The sequence below is a fragment of the Oryctolagus cuniculus genome, chromosome 9, assembly GCF_964237555.1.
Source record: "Oryctolagus cuniculus chromosome 9, mOryCun1.1, whole genome shotgun sequence".
NCBI classification, from domain to species: Eukaryota; Metazoa; Chordata; class Mammalia; order Lagomorpha; family Leporidae; genus Oryctolagus; species Oryctolagus cuniculus.
The window spans coordinates 91,937,918-91,961,912 of record NC_091440.1 but is presented as its reverse complement, the minus strand read 5'-3'; the positions used below and the strand labels follow the sequence as shown (position 1 = coordinate 91,961,912).

At 47.1% G+C, this 23,995-nt stretch overlaps 1 protein-coding gene and 1 long non-coding RNA gene across 3 annotated transcripts in view; both read left to right on the top strand.

The window, feature by feature from the left end:
• The first annotated feature begins 221 nt into the window (after window positions 1-221).
• The window catches only part of LATS2 (large tumor suppressor kinase 2), a 60,329-nt gene continuing 36,555 nt past the window's right edge, over window positions 222-23,995 (top strand). For both annotated transcript variants that reach the window (XM_002712803.5, XM_008259923.4), the window contains exon 1: window positions 222-749. In XM_002712803.5, the coding sequence (XP_002712849.3) occupies window positions 429-749 (321 nt within the window). In that variant the 5' untranslated portion in view covers window positions 222-428. The remainder of the gene's footprint in view (window positions 750-23,995) is intronic.
• LOC138843841 (uncharacterized) lies at window positions 16,913-23,162 on the top strand. Its single transcript, XR_011378907.1, has 2 exons — window positions 16,913-20,257; window positions 20,638-23,162. It is a non-coding gene; the product is annotated as an uncharacterized lncRNA (long non-coding RNA).

The window sequence follows — 23,995 nt, the reverse complement described above, 5'->3', positions numbered from 1 at the left end:
ACTCCAAATCACAGGAGACACCGTGGGACAGCCCTGGATGTCATGTGTGCTCGAACCAGAAATGAACAGCATTTTTGTCATATCTGGCGTGCAGTTGCTTCTTTCTTATTTTTCTAAGTGGAGTGTTTCCAAGATCAGGGTTCATTTTGTGAAACATAGCGTTGCCATGATGTGAAAACCACAAATGAACATGTTTCTCCCATCCGTTCTGTTTTTCAGAGAGTGAGACTTCGCCATGGAGACTCTGGGACATTTAGGTTCTCTCTAGGAACTACAAAGTTGAAGGAAAGCAAATTTTCAAAAGGAAGTTGTCTTGAAAATATGTTTACAACTGACTGATGCTATTGACGGCTTTTTATTGTTTTATTTTTAAATAATAAAACACTTTAAGAAGATTATATTTATGGTAAAAGGAAACTGGACTAACAATGAGGCCAAAGACTTTTCCTGCCACGACTTATTCTGGAAATAGCCGACAGCGACTGCAGGAGATCCGCGAGGGGCTGAAGCAGCCGCCCAAGCCTTCCACTCAGGGGTTGCCCGTGGGACCAAACAGTGATGCTTCCCTGGGGAGCAAGGATGCCGCCAGGCAGCAGCAGAGAGCCACCCCGAAGTTTGGACCTTATCAGAAAGCTCTGCGGGAAATCAGATACTCCTTGTTGCCTTTTGCTAACGAATCCGGCACCTCCACAGTGGCGGAAGTTAACCGGCAGATGCTGCAGGAGCTGGTGAATGCAGGGTGTGACCAGGTGGGTGCAGAGCTGGTGACTGCTCATCCGGGGGTTTGTGCGTGTGCCCTTGAACTGCTCCGTTCCTTCTGCCTAAAACATCTTTTCTAGCTGCCTTTCCTTTTCAGGCAAGATCCAGAAGTTTCTGGGCTCTCCTGAAGTCTCCCTCCCCCATTCTATTCTTGTGCAGATGAGAAGGGCTTTCACACTTCACCCTTTCTTTGGGATTTATTTGGGGTTGTTCTGAGGCAGGCTTTGTCTTGTCTTTGGCTTGTGTATTTTTTATGTAGTTAAGGGGAGGTTTGATTGACATGCATTGGCAATTCTCTGACGCTGTTTTTCTCTCTCTCTCTCTTTTTTTTTTTTTTTTAAGATTTATTTATTTATTTGAAAAAGTTACACAGAGAGAGAGAGAGGACTTCCATCAGATGGTTCATTCCGCAACTGGCCGCAATGGCCGGAACTGTGCCGATCCGAAGCCAGGAGCCAGGAGCTTCCTCCGGGTCTCCCACATGGGTGCAGGGGCCCAATGACTTGGGCCATGTTCCACTGCTTTCCCAGGCCACAGCAGAGAGCCAGATCATTCATGGAGCAGATGGGTCTTGAACTGGCGCCCATGTGGGATACTGGCGCTTCTGGCCAGGGCGTTAACCCGCTGCACCACAGTGCTGGCCCCTGTTTTCTCTTGTTTTCAAAAAAATTGTGTATGTTGTTACAGGAGATGTAATTACATTCATGAGATGAGAAAGAAAAAGCCGAAGGAGCCATGGAAATATGGTCTGATTTCCCTGTTGCTTAGGAATAAAGGGGTACATTAGGGGAAGTGGCACCAATAATGTATAAATACACAATTTATAACTCTACATTTGTACCCCTTAGCAATTCACATAGCTGAAAAGAATCCAGATTAAGGGACTAGGCTCTCTAAAGTGGAGCTAAAATGTAATTGTGTTATGAAATGACTTAGGAAAGCCAGTTCCATCTCTCATCTCAGAACTCACAGTTGTATGAAAGGGAAGTAAGCCAAGTTTTTCTGTTGTCTTAGAAAATCAGCAAGAGTCTGTGCTCAGAGCTCTTCAGGATGGGGTGAGCACATTCAGTTCCTCAGAAGGAAGCTGGCATCGCAGTCCTGGGAAAAGGCTGGCACTGTCATCTCTTATTTCCAAAACAAAGCCCAGGCCTCCTATTGTAGTTTCTCATCATAGCATCTCACTGGGGATTGATGTGTTTGTGAAACGCATCCTTGCTCTTTTGCAGGGGGCTTCTTTGGCCCTGTGAGCTGTGCCAGGATTCACTTGCGAGTGTTGTTAGTTGGAGTTGCTTTTCTCAGGCACAGGCTGCAGACAGTGCTGGCTGCGAGACCACGTGCCACCTCCTGGCAGGACAGGTGTTAAGAGTAGGGAAGGAGCAGGCCTGGGAGACCCCGGACGTTCAGGCCAATGGCAAAGCTTTAAATCTTCTATAAATTACTTGCTGACCAAAGAGGCCATTGAGCCCCATGCCCTTGGCGTTTGTGTTTCAGCCGTGAGGAAGAGGAACAAGTTGAGCAAATAGTCCACGGTGATGTTGGTGGCATCTTAGTAGGGTCAAATCCATCAGCGATAATTACCGCCCATGAAATAATGAAGCCTTGCTGAGCCCCGTCAACATTTCACGTGTGTTACTTGGCAGCACAGAGAGCTCCATGTACCACAGTTATGCTTCGGAAGTGACTCTGTCTTTTGTGTGGAGTGCTGCTTTGTCGCCTACAACAGCTGCGCCTCCTTCCTTCCCTCCAACTCTGGCTGCTTCTGCCCTGGATAAAAGGTGCATTTGCTTTCAGAAATTTCCCACAGGAAAGTCATTGTGAGAGAGAGCAGAGATCAGCTGTGCCGCTAGAGCTGCACATGTCTGGATAAAGCAGGTTATTAGGTGCCAGGATACTGGGGGAAGAGAATCCTAGCCTAGCATCTTTCCCCTTTGTCTCCTATTGTGTTGCCTTTTAACTGAGTTGCAGTTTTGTTCTCCTGTACTTTGAGCTTCGGTGCTATCTTTAACGCCGGTTTTCATCAGAATGGCCGTAAATGCCCTGTTCGTACAGGGTCTTAGATACATGCATTTTATGCAGTTTTATTGATTGCATGTATACACACGTGCATTTATTTCATTTGATTCAGACCAAGACTTATTAAATGTCTATTTGATTTGAGTGTTTGTAAACATCTTTCTCTTCAGATATTTCCTTAAAGTAAAACTTACATTTAAAACAGGTATGGGTCTCCTCCGCCTGTGGTGCCAGCACACCGGGTTCTAGTCCCAGTCGGGGGCGCCAGATTCTGTCCCGGTTGCCCCTCTTCCAGGCCAGCTCTCTACTGTGGCCCAGGAGTGCAGTGGGAGATGGCCCAAGTGCTTGGGCCCTGCACCCGCATGGGAGACCAGGAGAAGCACCTGGCTCCTGGCTTCAGATCAGCGCGGTGCACCAGCTGCAGTGGCCATTGGAGGGTGAACCAATGGAAAAGGAAGACCTTTCTCTCTGTCTCTCACTCTCTCTCACTGTCCACTCTGCCTGTCAAACAAAACAAAACAAAACAAAAAACAAAAAACAGGTATGGGGGTGGGCGTTTGGTCCAGTGGGTTAAGATACCAGTTAGGATGCCTACATCCTATATCAGAATGCCTGAGTTTGATTCCTTGCTTTGGCTCCTCACTCCAGCTTCCTGCTAATGCAGACCCTGGGGAGCAGTGGTGATGGCTCAAGTAATTGGGTTCCTGCCACCCACATATGTGAGATTTGAATTGAGTTCTGTGAGGAGCAAACCGGACTAGACTGAGTTACTGGAATTAAGACTTATTGTATGCATCTGCTCTCCCACAATATGGCGCTGGGAGAGAAGTAAACAGCTTCCGCACAGCTGCCTCCAGTTCAACTAATGAACTGTAGGACTTGCTACTGATTGGAGGAGAGCAGCGTACTCGGCGTGTGGGCAGCCGAGTTAGGACTGGCGGAGGAGGACTATAAAGGAGGAGAGAGACGGCATGCACCGGGAACATCTATGGGGAACATCTAAGGGAACCCGTGCAGCCCCCGAGAGAACCGGCCGGCGGTGTGCCGCTCCCCTGCGGAAGTGGGGAATGTGGCCAGGGGGAACTGCCCTTCCACGGAGGTGGAAGGGATAGTAGCCAACCCGGGAAGAACCAGCAGCAAACCCGGGGAGGGCCGAGCAGACAAAAGAACAGCGCAGGGTCCTGTGTCGTTCCTCCACGAAGAGGGGGAGCGACATAATGGTGCCGTGACTCGGATATGAAGCCTAGGCAGGGCTTAGTGTCGTTCCTCCACGAAGAGGGGGAGCGACAAGTTCTGGCCCAGCCTGTACTAGCAGCAGAGAGGAACTTTGTGTCTCTCTGAAATAATTTTTGTTTCATTTTAAAAGTACATGATACCGGCCGGTGCTGCGGCTCACTAGGCTAATCCTCTGCCTGCGGCGTCAGCACACCAGGTTCTAGTCCTGGTTGGGGCACCAGATTCTGTCCCGGTTGCCCCTCTTCCAGTCCAGCTCTCTGCTGTGGCCCGGGAGTGCAGTGGAGGATGGCCCAGGTCCTTGGGCCCTGTACCTGCATGAGAGACCAGGAGGAAGCACCTGGCTCCTGGCTTTGGATCAGCGCGGCCATTGGGGGGGAACCAATGGAAAAGGAAGACCTTTCTCTCTGTCTCTCTCTCACTGTCCACTCTGCCTGTCAAATAAATAAATAAATAAAATTAAAGTACATGATACCTAAGCATACTGCTCAGTGAATTTTCAAGTATCAAGCATAACCATGTAACTAGCATATTCAGGAATATATATATATTTTTTTTGACAGGGAGAGTGGACAGTGAGAGAGAGAGACAGAGAGAAAGGTCTTCCTTTGCCGTTGGTTCACCCTCCAATGGCCGCCGCGGTCGGTGCGCTGCGGCCGGCGCATCGCACTGATCCGAAGCCAGGAGCCAGGTGCTTCTCCTGGTCTCCCATGGGGTGCAGGGCCCAAGTACTGGGGCCATCCTCCACTGCACTCCCGGGCCACAGCAGAGAGCTGGCCTGGAAGAGGGGCAACTGGGACAGAATCCGGCGCCCCGACCGGGACTAGAACCCGGTGTGCCAGCGCCGCAAGGCGGAGGATTAGCCTAGTGAGCTGTGGCGCCGGCCAGGAATATTTTTAATTAAAATATTTAAAATGAAAATTTCTGGAGGTAGTAAAAGACTTGAGAAGTTTTTCTTTGTAACAATATAATCTGTATGTCAAATGATATAATCATGAAATCTTTTCCACATCAATTACTGAAGGCATAGGAGATTTTTCTGTTTGGAAGAAAGAAACTAGCCAATAGGTTAGTACTCCATAGGAAGGAACTGTTCTTTAAATACAGGCTTAAGGAGTTGGAAAAACAAGAAGTGCTTTTGGTTCTGAGCGTATTTTGGAGCTTTAGATATTTACTGGCATAAGTAACCATTTAAATTTAGCTTTTATCTCTTATAAAAATTTTAGTTCCACTATTTATTTTGATCCTCATGGTTTCAGATGACCGTATTACCATGCTCGCCTGCCCCTTTTTCCTGACAATTTTAGAAATCGCAGCCCTGAACTTGCAGTGATGTTGAGAACTGTGATGTTTCTCTGTGCCAGGCTGTGGCTTCATTCCACGCCGAGCTGCGGTGGGCTGACAGGCGGAGTGCTTCTGTGATGGTTGTAGGGCTGCCGCCAGGCTCACTGCACTCAGAGTGCAAGGTGTCTGGGGTCCCACTCACTGGCCCCCAGTAGGGAGGTGCATGGCTGCTGGGCCCCCTAGGAAGGTGATGTCCTGAATCATGTTACGTCTCCAGAGGAGGCCTTGGGTGAGTGGTTTCTGTAAGATGTGAGCCATCAAGATGTTATCAGATGTCTGGGTCCAGGTTGTTTGTAGTGATACAAAAAAGAATTTGAGGACGAGACCAAGTAAAGGTCAGCAGAGGAACATGATCTAGGTACATGCAAAGCAAAAGTGCATGGCTGGAGTGTGGCTAGGTAGAAGGCTAAGCCTCTGCCTGTGGCGCCAGTTTGCATCCCGGCTGCTCTTCCAGTCCAGCTCTCTGCTGTGGCCTGGGAAAGCAGTGGAACATGGCCCAAGTCCTTGGGCTCCTGCATCTGTGTGTGAAACCCAGAAGAAGCTCCTGGCTCCTGGCTTCGGATTGGCGCAGCTCTGGCCATTGCAGGCATTTGGGGAGTGAACCAGTGGATGGAAGACCTCTCTCTCGGTCTCTACCTCTCTCTCTGTAACTCTGCTTCTCAGATAAAATGAATAAATCTTAAAAAAAATATATACACTCAAGAGATGCTGTGGGCATGTTCCAGAGAGAGCTGTACACAGTGGGGTTTGAGGTCATCTGCTTGTATGATCTGAAGGTTTAGGCAGTGGTGCCTGGAGTGGGGTTTAATAGGATATTCATAGAGGGTGGGGTTTGAGCACCACTCGTTTCCTTGCCCTGTTGTTGAAGTTTCAGAAGTGTCATGGCATCAGGCGCACGTTAGAAGTGTCAGCCGTGGTGATTTTATTATAATGATATTGAAGTCAGCTGAAGTTCGTCATGGCAGTGCAGTTGGCAGCTTTGTTGGTGATTTTTGGCCAAGTGTGGTTTTGCAGAAGCTACCCTTTTCGGCAGCACAGAGAGGGTGTATCTGAGGGTGGGTGGGTGTTTGGTGGGAGCAGATAGCGCTGCAGAGAGGGGCTGGTGACCCCGGCACCTCCTTGCCTATGTCACTTAGAGCTCTGTGTTGCCACTTCCTCTGAGAAATTGGCATATGCTTTTTCTCTCTGGGCAACCTTGGCTGTGCTGCTGAGGGGCCCAGATAAACAGACCGAACCTGTTACAGCATAAGAACAGCCGATGGTCAGACTGTGCCTTCACAGTCAGACTTCTGAGAATGCGTGGCCACAGCACCCAGTGACCCGGCATTCTGAAAAACAGAGCGAATGCTTTGCATTCTCAGGCCAAAAAGCAGGGCAAGAGCAAGTTCTCCACCCATCAGGCACGTTGCTTGCATGGCACTGCCGAGGAGGTGAGGCCCCTGAGGCAGTCGGGTCTCACCCAGGAGTGACAGCTGATGTTTCCAGAATCCTGAGCAGGCGGCACCCGCATCTCCTCAGAACCGGCCAGCGTTCGAGATGGATTCAAGTTGATGTCCCAGCTGAGGCCTGGGGGAGGCAGTCGAGCACTACCCGACCTGAGCTCCCACCACCAGCCTGCACGCATGGCGCTGGTTAGAACCTCCTGTTGGGGACTTCGGGGTGGCAGGCCTGGGGAAGGGGTTCAGGATGCCCTGGCAGCGGTCTGGTGGAGTTCTGCCTTCGCTTTGCATATCTGTTGCTAGTCTCACTGCTGAAGGACTTGCTGCCACTCTAAGTTCTGCTTCCATCCTTGTGGGTTTCTTTGTGCTTCATCCTGTTTCCCTCCGGTCCATCCCCCTTCCTCTCATTTCCTGGGCACAGTGGTCAGCCCTTCCCGGCTCCCCTGTGCCCCCTGCACAGCCTCCCGCTTACAGCTCCTGCTGCAGCTTCTCTCGGGCACACATTCTGCTTGCAGGTGAGCCTCTCCCTGCATCTCGAGCCTTCCCCGTTCATGGCGGGACTCTTGGTTTTGTTGGTAGGTAATACTGCCTCCTCTCTTCCCCTGGCTGGATTCATGGTTCGACTCAAGTGGACTTTCCACCTGTGAATGTGCTGTTTCTATTGGACTTTATTTCCCTCTCCTGGGGCACTTGACTCATCCAGGCCCTGGGTGGGCGGACAGCTGTCTTAGCTTCCGTGTTTCGTGGGGCTCTGCTGGAGGCTGGCTGGAGGCTGGCTGCTGGGACTCCCCTGCCGTTTGTGCAGTGCAGGGCAGGGCTTCAGTTAACATTTGTTGAAGTGGGTTTGATCCCTGTCCCAGCGCAGACAGTGCCCTCACCTCAGTCCAGAGACTGGGGCATAGAGGCCAGAGAGAAAGGCAGCTTCTTCCTTCTGCGAGAGAAAGGCCTAGAGGAAGATTCTCACTGATCTACTCTTCCGTTGCCTGGGGCACAGGACCCTAACTCTGTATCCTTTCACTGTTATAAGGGTATTTTGCCAGTGAAGGTTCCTTTCTCACTTGCCTTGAAAGAAACCACTCTTAGCTGTGGGGAACACTTGTGCTGCCCTGCAATATTAATGAGAAGGAAGAAAGAAACACTTCAGCTTAGGAATGTCGGTAATGGCACAGGAAGTTGTTACACAATGGCCTTTGGGTGTAGCAGTTCCTTGCCTTTGCCTCCTCCCACTTTTTTTTTTTTTTTTAAATACTTTTGAATTAAATTTTAGCCCTGCCAAAAGGTAAACTATATACCTTTTTTTTTTTTTTTGACAGGCAGAGTTAGACAGTATGAGAAAGACAGAGAGAAAGGTCGTCCTTCCATTGGTTCACCCCCTCAAATGGCCACTATGGCTGGCGCGCTGCGCCGATCCGAAACCAAGAGCCAGGTGCTTCCTCCTGGTCTCCCATGAGGGTGCAGGGCCCAAGCACTTGGGCCATCCTCCACTGCCTTCCTGGGCCACAGCAGAGAGCTGGACTGGAAGAGGAGCAACCGGGACAGAATCCGGCGCCCCAGGCGGAACTAGAATCTGGGGTGCCAGCGCCGCAAGGCGGAGGATTAGCCAAGTGAGCCGCGGCGCCAGCCAACTATATACCTTTTTAAAGATGACGTTTAAAATTACTTTGACAAGATACAGGGAAATCTTACACAAACACACAAAACCCAGCCATGCAGTCTCTTTCTTACTTATTAAAGTATGTTCGTTCTCTTAAGTTTGGAAAATCTAGAAAAGTATAAAAAGAAAATACAAATTATCCCTAATTATTCTTTTTTTAAATTTTGTTTTCATTTTATTTGAAAAAGAGAGATATGGAGAGACAGAAAGATTACCATCCACTGATTTACTCCCCAAATGGCTGCAACAGCCAGAGCTGCTCCAGGCAGAAGCCAGGAACCCAGAACTCCATTTGGGTCTCCTACATGGGTGGCAGCGGCCCATATATCTGCTGCCTCCCAAAAGCTTCAGCAGGAAGCCATGTCAGAGGTGATTAACAGGAACTCAAACCGGGCACTCCAATTTGGGATCTAGGTGTACCAAGCAGTGACTTAGAGGCAGATGTTTGGCCATCTTCTGCTGCTTTCCCACTGCTTTCCCAGGCCATAGCAGAGAGCCGGATCCGAAGTGGAGCAGCCGGGTCTTGAACCTGCGCCCATATGGGATGCCGGCACTGCAGGCAGCAGCTTTACCCTCTACGCCTCAGTGCTGGCCCCACCATTATATACTGATATGCACAGCATGCACACATATCTTGTGACACACGGGGGGCGTACGGGATATGCTGAGTTGTGTCCGGCTCTCCCCCATCACCCTCGGGCATGCTGACTCCCCTCATCTGGCTCAGCCCCCTCAGTTCTCTCCTGGAGCACCTCTGCACCTGTCCTCCGCTCTCCCTTCCCTCAGGCTTGCAGTGTCTCCTGACTGCCCCTCCTGCCCCTTCTCCCCAGCCTTTCCTGCGGAGTCAAAAAGGGAAGGTTCTGTCATTTCCTTTCTGGAAACCTCTCCCACTGCTCTGGAGCCAGAGGGCAGGATTCGCCCCAGGCCTCCAGTCCTGCTGTCCCCTGCCGGATCCTCTGCTGCTTCTCAGGCCTCCCGGCACCCGCCCACAGTGCTGAATAACGCCCACTCCCTGAAGACTCATGTCTGTGACGCAGAAAAGCCTTCTCCACCTCCCCAGTGTAAGTTGGATCCCTCCGCTCTCACCTCACCATGATTTCTCCTCATAGCCTTCCCCAGAACTTGTTGCTAAGTACTTAGTTGCCGATTTTGTTGATTGTCCACCTCCTCCTGTAGATCTGAATCAAACCCTGTGAAGCATGCGCTGTAGGCACCACCTTCCAGGGCCCAGAACTGTGCAAGCTCTGGAAGACATCTGCCCAACAATGAACAGACACACATTTCATCATAAACACTTTAATTCCTAATTCCATTAAATGCGTTTTTAAAAGCATGATTTTCAACATCTGCATTGTATTCCATTGTTCAAATGGATGTTTCATAAATTATTGTAAAGAATTAATAAGGCATTATGGCAAAGCAGATTAAGCCATGGCCTGCATTGCCAGCACCCCATATGAGTGCCCATTTGAGTCCTGACTGCTCTACTTCTGATCCTGCTCTCTGCTAATGGCTTGGAAAAGCAGAGGAAGATTGTTCAAGTACTTGGAGTTCAGGTTCCTGGCTGCTGCCTGGCCTAGGTCTAGCCATTGCGGCCACCTGGGGAGTAAACCAGCAGATGAAAGGTTTGTTTGCTCTCTCCCTCCCCCCTCTGTAACTCTACCTTTCAAATCTTTAATTAATAAAAGAATAATGGGGGCCAGTGCTGTGACGCAGTGGGTTAAAAAACCCCAGCCTGCAGCGCCAGCATCCCATATGGGCGCCGGTTCGAGCCCCGGCTGCTCCACTTGTGATCTAGCTCTCTGCGATGGCCTGGGGAAGCAGTAGAGGATGGCCCAAGTCCTTGGGCCCCTGTATCCGTATGGGAGATCTGGAAGAAGCTCCTGGCTCCTGGCTTTGGATCGGATCAGCTCTGGCCCTTGCGGTCATTTGGGGAGTGCACCAGCAGAATGGAAGACCTCTCTCTCTCTGGCTCTGCCACCCTTTGTAACTCTGTCTTTAAAATAAATAAAATAGTTCTATAAAAAAAAGAATAATGAACATCCTTCTACATAAATCTTTATGAATATTCCTGATTTCCTTAAAATAAATTTTGGAAGTGAACTTAGTAGGATAAATAGTAAGAGCATAGTCCTTTTATTTATTTTAAAGATTTATTTGTTTGTTTGTTTTGAAAGGCAGAGTTAGAGAGAGGCAGAGACAGAGAGAGGTCTTCCGTCGCTGGTTCACTCCCCAATTGGCTACAACAGCTGGGGCTGTGCAGATCCGAAGCCAGGAGCCAGGTGCTTCTTCTGGGTATCCCACACAGGTGCAGGGGCCCAAGGATTTTTGGACCATCTTCTGCTTTCCTAGGCCATAGCAGGGAGCTGGATTGGAAGTGGAGCAGCTGGGACTCGGAACTGGTGTCGGATTGCAGGCAGTGGCTTTACCCACTACGCCGTAGCACCAGCCCTTAGTCTTTATTTTATTGCTTTTTAAAGGCAGCAGGTTTTTTGTTTTTGTTTTTTAAGATTTATTTATTTGAGAGGCACAGTTAGAGAGAGGCAGAGGCAGAGACAGAGAGCTCTGCCATCTGCTGGTTCACTCACCAAATGGCTGCCAACAGCCAGAGCTGGGCTCATCTGAAGCCAAGAGCCAGGTGCTACTTTCAGGTCTCCCACATGGGTACAGGGGCCCGAGGACTTGAGCCATATGCTGCTTTCCCAGGCCATAGCAGAGAGCAGGATCGGAAGTAGAGCAGCCGGGATTTGAACCAGCACCCATGTGGGATATTGGCACTGCAGGTGGCAGCTTTACCTGCTGTGCCACAGTGCTGGCCCCCTTTATTTTTATTTGAGAGGCAGAGAGAGAATCAGGCAGGCAGACAGAGCTCCCATCTGTTGGTCAACTCCTCATATGCCTGCAGTGGCCAAGGCCAAAGCTAGGAGCCAAGAATCCAAGTCTCCCATGTGGTGGCAGGAACCTGAGTATTCCAGGCTCTACATGAGTAGGAAGGTGTTGTCAGGGGACAGAGGTGGGTATTAAATGTAGCCACTCTAACATGCAACTCAGGCATCTTAGCTCCCACGCCAAACACCTGCTCCCCAACTTGGTTTTCAATCATTGTTAAACTGTTGTCACCAGCAATGAATAGTAACTGTGACTACTACTGACTGAATTGAAGAATACTACTACTACTAAAACCAGCAGAAACTGTCAACTTGGTGATTTGTTTCTTATTCTTAGTTTTAGCAATGGATATGTATGGTAATGAGAAGAAAGTGGTGCTGGCGTGGCAGCTGACATATAGAGTACCCCAAAAATATAATGTATATGAGCGAAATTGACATTTTGAGATTTGATTATGGTCTATAACCCTGTCTGTATTTCTGCAGAGTAGTGGTCTTTCTACTTGTTGAATTCTTCATTTAGTGGGGGGTTGAACCTCTTAATTATAGAATAGTTGCAGGTTTACTGAGGTGTGTGTCCCCCAACCCTCAGAGAGCAGGGATCCTGGCCTCCACACTGTCCTCAAGTGCAGAACAGCCTGCTGTGACGTGGGAGGGGCTGGAGATTCCAGCAGCACTTACTTAGCGCCCACTTTGTCAGCACACGGAACAGACCTGTGGCCTTTGTTTGCTATCGAGTGGGGGTCTGGTCCCAGGTTGTAGCCAGCACATCCCAGGTTAAGAATCACCACTTCCTGGCACCCCAGCTTTCCTTGACTTGACAGATAGGGTCCAGTCCTGGGAGGGTGCCCTGAGATCTGAGTCTTGGGTTTGCTTCCCTTTAAAATGTGTCTGTCTTTGTCAAACCGTTTATGGATGTAGAGAGAAGGGGAAAAACCAACAAGGAAGTTGAATTTTTAAAATGTCATGTAACAATCATCTCTTTTAGAACTATTTTAAATAGGGTTATTATGAGTTTCAAACACACCAAGAAATAAAAAACCACATCCATTATCATAGTCACGACCCAGCTTCTCCTTATGTTACTATTAAAATTCAGTTACCAGAAGTTCATAGTTCCCAAGTTAAAAGCTAATGCATTTACCATGCACTTTTTTATATTAGGGTTTATCCATCTTATATATCTTTATTTTCCTAGTAGAGTATTTAAAAGGGAAATATTTTTCCTAATTATGTTTTTCCAATTTCTAGCTTTATATTATTGACTTATTTATTAGTGGAACAATTTGAACTTTTACAGTGTTCTTTTTAAATTTTTTTTTTTTCATTTTATTTGAAAAATAGAGAGAGGTAGAGACAGAGAGAGGTTCCATCTCCTTGTTCATGCCCCAAATACCCACAACAGACATGGATGGGCCAAGCCAAAGAAGGAGCCTAGAACTCAATCCAGGTCTTCTACGTGGGTGTCAGGGACCCAAGTACTTGAGCCATCACCTGCTGTCTTCCTATTAGCAGGAAGCTGGATTGGAGGTTGAGTATCTAGGACTCAAACCAGGTTCTCCAGTATGGGATTCAGGCATACTAAGGGACAACTGAACCACTGTGCCAAATGCCCACCCCTACAAGTGCTCTTAACGTCTTTCCAGTATAGTGAGAAATGATAGGAAATTTCTCTTCCCATTGTACCATTGCCCCACCCCCTACCATTTAAATAGTAGATGGCTGGTCAGTCAGCCCTTGTATCCCCACGTGCAGACTTTTTTCTTGTCATCGTTTCCTGAAAAATACAGTCTAACAGCTATATATATTCGCATTTACTTGGTATTCGGAAATCTAGAGATGATTTAAAGTGTACAGGAGGATGTGTGTGCAGTTACTCATGTTGTTACTCATGTGTGTGCAGTTACTTATGTTGCATAAGACACCTGAGCCACTGTAGGTTTTGGTGTCTGTGAGGGGTCCTGGAGTCCTCCCACACAGTGACTGAGCTTGCTGGTTGTGCCTTTGAAAGGTGAATTAATCTGCTTGTAAGAGCCCCAGCTACAGAGGCTTGCTACCCATAGGCAGAATAAAAGGAATGGCCAGAGGTTGGCTGAATATGTGGTGTGGGGTCCCACAGTGTCACCAAGAACCCAGACACCTTCTCTCTTTCTGCTCTGCCTTCTGTAACAAGTGGCTTCCGAGTTCACATACACCAGGTGGCAGCTGTGGCCAGTGTTCCAGGTGAGAAGCAGGGGGAAGGCAGCACAAACAGCTTCCTGTGCACCTCACTGGCCAGTCCTGGTCACTCGGTCACTGAGAGGTGAAGCAGCCTCACACATGAGTCCTGTTAGCTAGGCACGTGGCCACCCCTAACAATATGGGGCTCTGTTGGGCTGGATCATGGTTAAGAAACTACAGCAGAGAAAAGTACCACCCTGGCTGTGGCACCGCGGCAAAGGACTTAGCTTATGAGGCTCCAGGCCCCTCATTTGGACAGTCGGGACGACAATTACTCCATCTTGTAAGGTGTATCCTGCAGACCAGAAGGAATCTGGAGAATGACCAGCGCATGATTGGGATGCAGTAATCCTGCCTTGTGTCATCAAGTGAGGTAGCTGGAGAGCCAGGTTCAGGACATGCTGGCGTCTTTTGCTTGTTAAGATTGTCCTCTTACCAGTCTTGGTGCCGCCGATTCCCTCTCCCGCAGAGTTCACATGGAGAGGATTTGCTTACACTCTTGGAATCTTTGTGCCTTGTGGTTCTGGTATATACATGGCTAGTTGTGACATTAGAAGAATTCTTGATGGGATCTTTGGTAGAATTATGTGATAGGAAGAAAGGTAGTTTTTATGCACAGGTAAATGATTAGCAGTGATGAATTTCCCCAGCCTGCAAGTCAACAATATAGATTTGAGGCAACTCCATCTGGTTTAGGGCAACTTGTGTTCAGCAGAAAGCCATTGTAAAGCCAGTGCCATTTGACATGTAGGTGCCCCAGAATGTGGCCAGCAGAGTGGAACAAATGGGACCCTATGCCAGCTGTCACACTGAGGTGAGACTTGAGGATGTTGCACGTGTGTGTCTGTCACCTTCCCTTCCTACCTGCTTGCGGGATGGCATCACTCTGCTCTCGTATTTTAGGCTGGAACTGAGAGGAAGAAGCCCCAGCCTGCCACCAAGCTGTGTGACTTGTGCTCAATGGGCTTTCTTCATGCCGCTGCCCCACCTGGCACATGCTCCCTCAGCCTGCTATAATCCACCCATGCCACCCCCATGCCCACCATCCACCCCTGTGGCCACCTCCTGCAGGCTGAGCACTCCTTTTTCTGAATTCCTGTTTGTGTCAGTACCATCCGAGGAACCATGGGAAGTCTGCACGGGGCCTTAAGCTGATCTGACCCAACCAGCTCTTTTCCCAGTTGTATTAACAGAGACCTATAGAGAGGTGGTGTGGTCAGTTTTAGACTCTACAGCAAGTGAGAGGCAGAGCAAGGGGTAGAAACCTCTCAGTTTTACTGAAAAGACCTGAAAGAGAAAAACAACTGTCTCCTCCCATAAAAAGACGTTTTCAGACACTAAAAATTCAACCCATCTATCCACTATCCAAATATAATATGTTATTTAGAATTTTTACGTGTGAAATGACTCTAGGAGTCATGTAATTGTTTCATGCAAATTAGTTTTGCCTAGAGGTTAAGTAACAGCCTACATCACCCTGTGGCAAATGGCTGGCAGAAGCAAAAGTAAACTCAAGATGTGTTTTCAGCCTTACTGGCTCAAGAGAAGAGTTTAGGGTGCGCGTCTCATCAGGGTGCCTGGGTGTGAGTCCCAGCCATATTTCCGGTCAAGCTTCCGTTTAATGGGCATCCAGGAGGGTGCCTGGGTCTGCTGATTTGGCCTGACCCAGCCCTTGTTGTTGCAAGTGAACCATTGGGTGTTCGGCACAATGGTTAATGCACCACTTAGAAACCCACATCCCATATCAGAGTGCCTGGGACTGATTGCCACCTCTGCTTCTGATCCTGCTGCCTGCTGGTGTGAACTCAGAGGAGTAATGGATGATGATGGCTCAAGTGTTTGAGTCCCTGCTACCTACATGGGAAGACCAGATGTAGTTCCAGGCTCCAGTCTTCCACGTGGTCTAGCCCTGGCTGTTGCAGGCAAATGGGAAGTGAACCAATGGATGGAACATCCTTTCTCTCTCTTTCTCTCTCTCTCTCTCTCTCTGTGTATTTCTCTGCCTTTCAAATAAATAATTTTTAAAAAATTTAGAATAAATTTCAATGGATTTTCAAAGCTTGAAAGAGAGTATGGTCTTCTGACCAGTGAAATTAAGTTGGAAAAAAAAATCATCAGAAGTCCTAAATACCTGAATATTTAAGAACTTCTAAGCAAATCATAAGTCAAAGGAGAAATCATAGGGCTGGTGCTGTGGCACAGCGGGTAAAGCTGCCACCTGCAGTGCCAGCATCCCATAGGGGCACCTGTCCTGGCTGCTCCACTTCAGATCCAGCTCTCTGCTATGGCCTGGGAAAGCAGTAGAAGATGGTCCAAGTCCTTGGGACTCTACACCCACATGGGAGACCTGGAAGAAACTCCAGGCTCCTGGCTTCAGATCTGCCCAATTCTGGACATTGCGGCCATTTGGGAAGTGAACCAGCAGATGGGAGATTTGACTCTCTCTCTATCAAAATTTTATTTATAAATAAATAAAATCTTAAAATAAATAAGTAAATCTTAAAAAGGAGATAAGATTTATAAACCTCCAACTGAACTTTATAAAATAGATGGAGAAAAGAAAGGAAAAATATAAAAGCATCACAGAGAAACATGACCAATTTCAGAGTGAATGAAGGAAAACCGTTTGAATCCCAGTAATTACAAGGGAATATATTAAGAATAAATTTGTTATCCAGTATGACCAGTTGGAGAAAATGGGCAGATTTGCTGAAAGACAAAAACTACCAAAACTGAAACAGGAAGAAATAGAAAAATCTGGATAGCTCAGTCTCTACTTAAGAAATGAAATTTGTAATTAAAATTCTCCTGCAAAGAAAAGTTCGGGCTCAGATAGCTTCATTCTTTTGAATGATTAAGGGGAAAATAATAGTAATCCTTGCCAGAGTCTGTCAGAAAATAAAGGAGGGAAGAGTTCTAGCTAATCCATGAGACCAGCGCTGCTCTGGAATCGAGACTTGACAAAGCCACTGTGAGAAGAGAAAAACTGCAGGCCAGTATTTCAATCTTTTATAAGTGCAAACATTCTTAACAAAATATTAGCAAAGACAATACATCAGCACCAAAAGGGATTTATCCAGGCTTATTAGGAAATCCACATAATCCACCAATGTCAACAATAGAGGAAAATCATTTCATCATCTCAGTAGAAACAGAGGTACAGGGCACAAAATCCTGCAGCCACTCAATGAAAACACCAAACTAGAAATAGAACAAAACTTTTTGAACCTGCTATAGGGCATCTGGGTAAAACTCTCCGATCACATGAACTGTTCATGGTGAGAAGCTGAATACTCCACCTCCAAGGTTGGTAGTAAGGCAGGAATGCCCAGTTGGAGCAGTAGGAAAGAAGTAGGGCTGTCTTTTTTTTTTGCATTTGACATGAAATCTATAAAACACTAATAATTTCCTATGATAATCGAGCACAGTCACATGATATAAGGTAAAGATGCAAAAATCAATAGTTTTTCTATAAACTAGCAATGAACACTTTGAAATTTTAAATGTGATTGCATCTATAAAAGCATTCAGATATATGAAATACTTAGGGAAAATTTAACAAAATATGTACAAGATCTATCTAGAAAACTACAGTGCATTGCTGGACAAATCAAAGATCTAAAATAGAGATATGTAATGTTAATGGATCAGACACTACCATAGCAGTTCTCCTCCAAATTTACCTATAGATTGAGCATAATCCCAATAAAATTCAGCAGGCTTTTTTTAATTAAAAAATAAAAGTTTTTTCCACATTCATGTAGCACCGTGGAAAACCTTGCGCCGACAGCTGTACCAGCTGCTTGTGAAGACGAGAGTGTTTTGCCCCCAGTTCTGGAGGCTCACAGTCGAAGGTTGGATGGGCCCAGTGCTTTGGTTTCTGGTGGAGGCGTCCTTGCTGGCAGAGCACATCACCTGACAAGAGACAGGAAGGGTTGCATGTCTCTCTTCACACTGCAGAGGGAGGTCCTTGACTGGATCAGATTATCCGATTGGTGGTATATGAGTAACAGTGCACCTGTAAGGGCAGGTGTTGTTTTCCCAGGGGTCACAGTAAAAGTAGCACCCAGGAGCCAGGGCTGTGGCGTAGCAGGTAAAGCCACTGCATTCAGTGCCAGCAATCCCATATGAGTGCCGGTTCGAGTCCTGGCTGCTGCACTTCCTGTCCAGCTCTCTGCTATGTCCTGGAAAAACAGTGGAAGATGTCCCAAGTCCTTGGGTCTCTGCACCTGCATGGGAGACCCGGAAGAAGCTCCTGGCTGCTGGATTTGGATCAGCCCAGATCTGGCCATTGCAACAATTTGGGGAGTGAACCAGTGGATGGAAGACCTTTCTCTTTCTGTACCTCTACCTCTCAGATAAATAAATAAAATCTTAAAAAAACAAAAAACAAAACAAAACAAAACAAAAAAAAACAAAACAAAACAAAAAAACAGCCACACATCAGTGAGACAGGGTGCTGGGTTATTCTGTGTGGAACATGGCAGCCGCTGCATGTTCCACTGTATCATGCCAGCTGCTGTGCAAGCGCCACGCACTTTGCTGAGGGCACTGCTAATGCTTTGTCACCTCCTGTCACCACTGTGTGCTTCAGATTCCTTAGGCGTCTAGGAGAGAGGCACTTATGATGAAGATGAATTTGTTTTCAGTTTTGTGGTGTTTTCCTTTGGGGGACCTTTTGGATATATTTTTCCTCATGTTCAACAGATGCATGGCCACCGACCCTGGATTTTCCTGATTTTTGTCTTTATTTGTTTAAAGATTTATTTATTGGGGCCGGTGCTATGTCACAGCATGTTAAAACCCTGGCCTGCAGTGCCGGCATCCCATATGCGCACTGGTTCAAATCCCAGCTACTCCACTTCCGATCCAGCTCTCTGCTATGGCCTGGGGAAGCAGTAGAAAATGGTCCAAGTCCTTGAGTCCCTGCATCCACATGAGAGACCTGGAAGAAACTCCTGGCTCCTGGCTTCGGATCAGCTCAACTCCAGCTGTTGCAGCCATTTGGGGAGTGAACCAGTGGATGCAAGACCTCTTTCTCTCTCTCTCTCTCCCTCCCTCCCTCCCTCTCACCTTCTCGCCCTCTCGCCCTCTCTCTGCAACTCTGCCTGTCAAATAAATGAAATAAATCTTTATTAAAAAAAAAAAAAAAAAAGCAGAGCAACAGAGAGAGGGAGAGACACACAGAGAACTTCCATCTGCTGGTTCACTCCCCAGTTGCCCGCAATAGCCAGGGCTGGGCCAGGCTGAAACCAGAAGCCCAGAATTCCATCAGGGTCTCCCACCTGAGTGGCAGAAACCCAAGGACTTCATCACCTCCAGCTTCTCAGGATATGCATTAGCAGGAAGCTGGAATTGAGATTGGGGCAAAGCCAGGACTCAAACCCAGATACTTTTTTTTTTTTTTTTTTTTTAGATTTATGTTATTTATTTGAAAGGCAGAAAGAGAGAGAGAGAGAGAGAGAGAGATAGGTCTTCCATCTGCTGATTCACTCCCCAGATGACTGCAATGGTTGGAGCTTCGCCTATCCAAACCCAGGAGCTTCTTCTGGGTCTCCCACAGGGGTGCAGGGGCTCAAGGACTTGGACCATCTTCTGCTGCTTTCCCAGGCCATAGCAGAGAGCAGGATCAGAAGTGGAGCAGCTGGGACTCTAACCTAAGCTCATATGGATGCTGGCACTGCAGGTGGTGGCTTTGCCTGCTCCATCACAGTGCTGCCCCCTCCTTTTTTTTTTTTTTTTTTTTTTAGAGATTTGTTTATTATTTATTTATTTGAAAGGCAGAGTTACAGAGAGAGAGAGATTTTCCATCTGCTAGCTCACTCCCCAGATGGCCACAACAGCTGGAGCTGAGCCAATCAGGAGCCAGGAGCTTCTTCTGGATCCTCCACACGGTGCAGGGGCCCAAGCATTTGGGCCGTCTTCTGGTTTCTCAGGCCATAGCAGAGAGCTGGATTGGAAGAGGAGCAGCCAGGACATGAACTGGCGCCCACGTGGGATGCCAGTGCCATATGTGGATGCTACGCCACAGCACCAACCCTACCCAGGCACTCTTGATATGAGATGTGGGTATACCAAGCAGCGACTTAATTGCTGTGCCACAGTGCCTGCCCCATATTAATTTTTGCTAAGTCCCAGAGTCTTTTTAAAAAGACTTACCTAGGGAAGTTTTAGAAGTTGGGCTTTCATGAAGTTAAAGATATTTGCTTGTCTTAGAAAAGGATGAATCAGTTTTCCTTGGGTTTTCAGGGAGCTAATGTGAGTATGGATTACTGTACTGTCAGCTGTGCGAGCTGTTCTTGAAGAAGTATGGATGTTTCTTTCAGAACATCTCAGAAATTGTGCCACAACATGAAGTCAGGTTTCTGTTTCCTGCCAGAGTCCTGTTCCTTCTTGTGTCTGAAACATGGGACTTCTTCCAGGGTGGGATAGTGGCAGAAAGAACAGCACAGCACTAACCCATCCAGCACAGGAGAGAGCCCTGCCTGCCTGGCTCTCCTGTCTCTTATCTCTGCACAGCCAGGGACTGGGGGGTAGTAGAAAAGCTGACAAATGTATTTCCAACCATTCTTGGCAAAGTACTGTCTGGCTTATTTTACTAGGCAAGGAGAATTGTGCAGTTCTACCTGGAACACCATACCCTTAAAACTGAAAAGAATTCCTAATCAACATTAGATCAATATTAGATACTATTTAATTCTGCATAGGTGGGCCGGCGCCGAGGCTCAATAGGCTAATCCTCCGCCTAGCGGCGCTGGCACACCGGGTTCTAGTCCCGGTCGGGGCGCTGGATTCTGTCCCGGTTGCCCCTCTTCCAGGCCAGCCCTCTGCTGTGGCCAGGGAGTGCAGTGGAGGATGGCCCAGGTGCTTGGGCCCTGCACCCCATGGGAGACCAGGAAAAGCACCTGGCTCCTGGCTCCTGCCATCGGATCAGCGCGGTGCGCCGGCCGCAGTGCGCCGGCTGCGGTGGCCTTTGGAGGGTGAACCAACGGCAAAGGAAGACCTTTCTCTCTGTCTCTCTCTCTCACTGTCCACTCTGCCTGTCAAAAATTAAAAAAAAAAAAAAAAAAAAAAAAATTCTGCATAGGTGGGAACTAGCCCCTGTGTGGGACCCTGTGGTGGGGAGTGCACTGGACCCAATCTGCCCTCTTGAAGTTTGCAGTCAAGGCTGATACACCAGCCATCAGTATGTAGTCAGCACCCCTTTCCAAAATTAACTCAATTATCATAAAACAGACAAGCTCTGAAAATAGTTCAGATCATCCCAGCTGGAGAAAGAATGGTATGTGTTATTTGTGAATTTCTGAGAAAGGAATTTTCATTTGAGTGACTATGTAAACCTAAACCACTCAACAAACATTCTTTAAAAAAAAAAAAAAGTATCGTATTACTTCTTTCGTTGGCCCCGTGATGTTTATTTTTATTACTCAAATCAGTCTTTAAGGCCAATGGCGGCAGTGCTGGCTGCGGACACAGATTCCTCCAGTTTGGTGAAGCCAGCCACACATGTTCAGTTGCCAGGCTGTTGTGATGCAGCAATGGGGGCTTGTGTCACCCATCAGGGCCGTGTCCCCGCATCGCTTGACCTCTCACACTGTCTGAAGGTGTGTGTGTCACCCTGAGGCCCTCCTGTGTGAGGTTTGCTAATAAATATCATCAAGCCTATGCTTTCCATTCAGAGACACTTGGTGCCTAGCAGGTCCTCAGCAAAGGTGTGCTGTGCTCCTACACAGTGTTTAGCTAAGCCAAACGGTGATGGTAGCAGAGTGGCTTCTTTGGTTTGCTTAACCTGACTGCATCAGTGCTTCCTTTGGGTGGTGGGGTTCAGCATTGGAGTTCTGTTCCGAGTGCTCCTTTGGCCTGCGAGGACAGCCATCCAGCAGTGCTCATTATCTCTGGTTCCTCTCATCTGTGGGATAACAAGAAGGAAGGCCGCTGGCGGCTGGCATGCCTCCCTCCCCCTGGGGGCAGCATGGACATCTTCCCCCACCCCGTCCTGACCTCATAGTGCCTTAGTCTTGTTTCAGTTTTTTTTATATTTAAAAAAAATTGGTTTGAGAAATAGAAAGAGACATGCATAGAAAAAGAGAGATCCTCCCATCTACTGGTTCACTCCTCAAATGCCCACTGCAGTTGGGTCTGGGCCAGGCAGAAACCAGAAGCCCTAGAACTCCATCTGGGTTTACCACACGGATGGCGAGAACCCAAGTACCTGGGCCATCGCCTGCTGCCTCCCAGGATGTACATTAGCAAGAGGTGTTGTTCTTTTTTTTTAGAATAATTTCCTTTTGTTTTCCTACATTATTTGGCATTTCATTCCCACTTCCCTCATTTCATTTTTAAATGATCTATACAAATTTGATTGGAGGACAAGTAAAAGGACATTTCAGAGAGTGAAAAAAAAAGTGAAGATTCCAACGTAAAACAAGGAGGAACGTCAGTAAAACGGAACTCTTTCAGGGCCTTTAAACCAAGGCAGGATTTGTGACCACATACAGCATCTGGGGAATGGCCTTCCAGGTAACTCTGCAGTCACCTTTCCTGCCTGTCTTGCGTCTTGTCTTCAGAAAATTGGACTCTTTCCATGGGCTTTGGAATTAGCAAACACTAAGTTTTAGTTTTAGAAAGTATAATAATTAGTATTCCCCAGGCACATTAGTCACAGTTCAAGAAATGAGAATACTAGGCGTGCAGCCAGGACAACTGTTGAGGTTCATTGGGATGCAGACACAGTTCCTTACTCTGGTGAAGCTGTTTGTCACCCCAGAAAGCAGCTCTACTTCACTGTCACTGCAGCTCATCGTCCTGACTCAGCCAGAGTGGGCAAGCGATGAGAATTTCTAAGACACTGACACAGAATTGTACATAATTATGGGCTACAGTATAATTTGATACATGCATAAAGAGCAAAATAGCATTTCATCTCCTTTAGCATTTATCATTTTTTTGTGTTGGGAATCTTCAAGCTCCTGTTCTTCATAAAGTATATAGTTGTTGTGAACTGGGCATCCTACTGTGCTGTGGAACATAGACCTCTCTGCTCCTGCCTAATTAGATTTTAGTGCCCATTATCCCATCATCTAGCCTCCCTCTATTCCCCATCCTCCTCCTGCCAGCCTCTAGTGACCAGTATTCTCCCTTTCCTAGGCCATAGCAGAGAGCTGGATTGGAAGTGGAGCAGCTGGGACTTGAACCAGCAACCATATGGGATACCAGCACTGCAGGCGGTGGCTTTACTCACTGTGCCACAGCACTGGCCCCCTAAATGAAATCTAACTTTAGTTCTCACATGTGAGAGAATATATGGTATTTGTCTTTCTGCGCCTGGCTTATTGCATCTAACTTAATACCCTCCATTCCCATTCATGTTGCCATAGATGACAGTATTTCACCCTTTTTATAGCTGAATAATATTTCAGTGTGTGTGTATTCCTGTGTACTACATTTTCTTAATGTATTCACTTATAATTGGAAATCATGATGATTCCATATTTTGTTTATTGTTCATTAGGCAACGGAGTGTAGGTATCTCCTTAAAATACTGATTTCCTTTCCTTTGGCTGTATAACCAGTAGTGAAATTGTTGGATCATATGGTAGGTCTAACTTTAGCGTTTTAAAAAAATTATTTATGTATTTGAGAGGCTGTGAGAGAGAGAGAGACATTGATCTCCCATCCACTGGTTCACTCCTCAAATACTAAGAATTTCTGGAACTGGTCCTGGGCTGCAGCTACGAGCTGGGAACTCAATCCAGGTCTCCTGTGTGGGTGGCAGGAACCCCAAATACTTGAGCCGTCACTCAGGGTCTACATTAGCAGGAAGCTGGAGTCAGGTGTCAGGCATTGAACCCAGGCACTTCACTGTGGGATGTGGGCATCCTCACAGGCATCTTAACCAGTAGGCTGAACCCATCTCTTTAGTTTTTAAGGAGCCACTCCATAATGGCTGCACTAATTTACATGCCCACCAACTGTGTTTAAAGTTTCCTTTTACTCCATGAGCTCACTGATTAGTGGAGTTGAGAATTTTTTCATACATTTGTTGGCCATTTGTATGTCTTTTGAGAAATGTCCATTCAGACCATTTGCCAGTGTTTTAATCAGATTATTTTGTCTTGTTTCATTTTGCTGTTTTTGAGTTTATCATATATTCTGGATTTTAATCCTTTGCTGGATGAGTAATTTTCAGATATTTCATCCTATTTAGGTTGTCTCTTCATTCTGTTTGTCATTTCTTTGCTGTGCAGAAGCTTCTTAGTTTTCTCTAATCCCATTTGTCTGTTTTTGCTTTCAGGGTCTTACTCAAAAAAAAGTTCTTGCTTATACTGATGGCTTAAAGTGTTTCCCTTATGTTTTCTTCTAATAGTTTCAGGTCTTCTTTTTAGAATTTCTTTAGGTCTTTGATCCATTTTGAGTTGATTTTTTTCTATGGTGAGAGCTAGAGG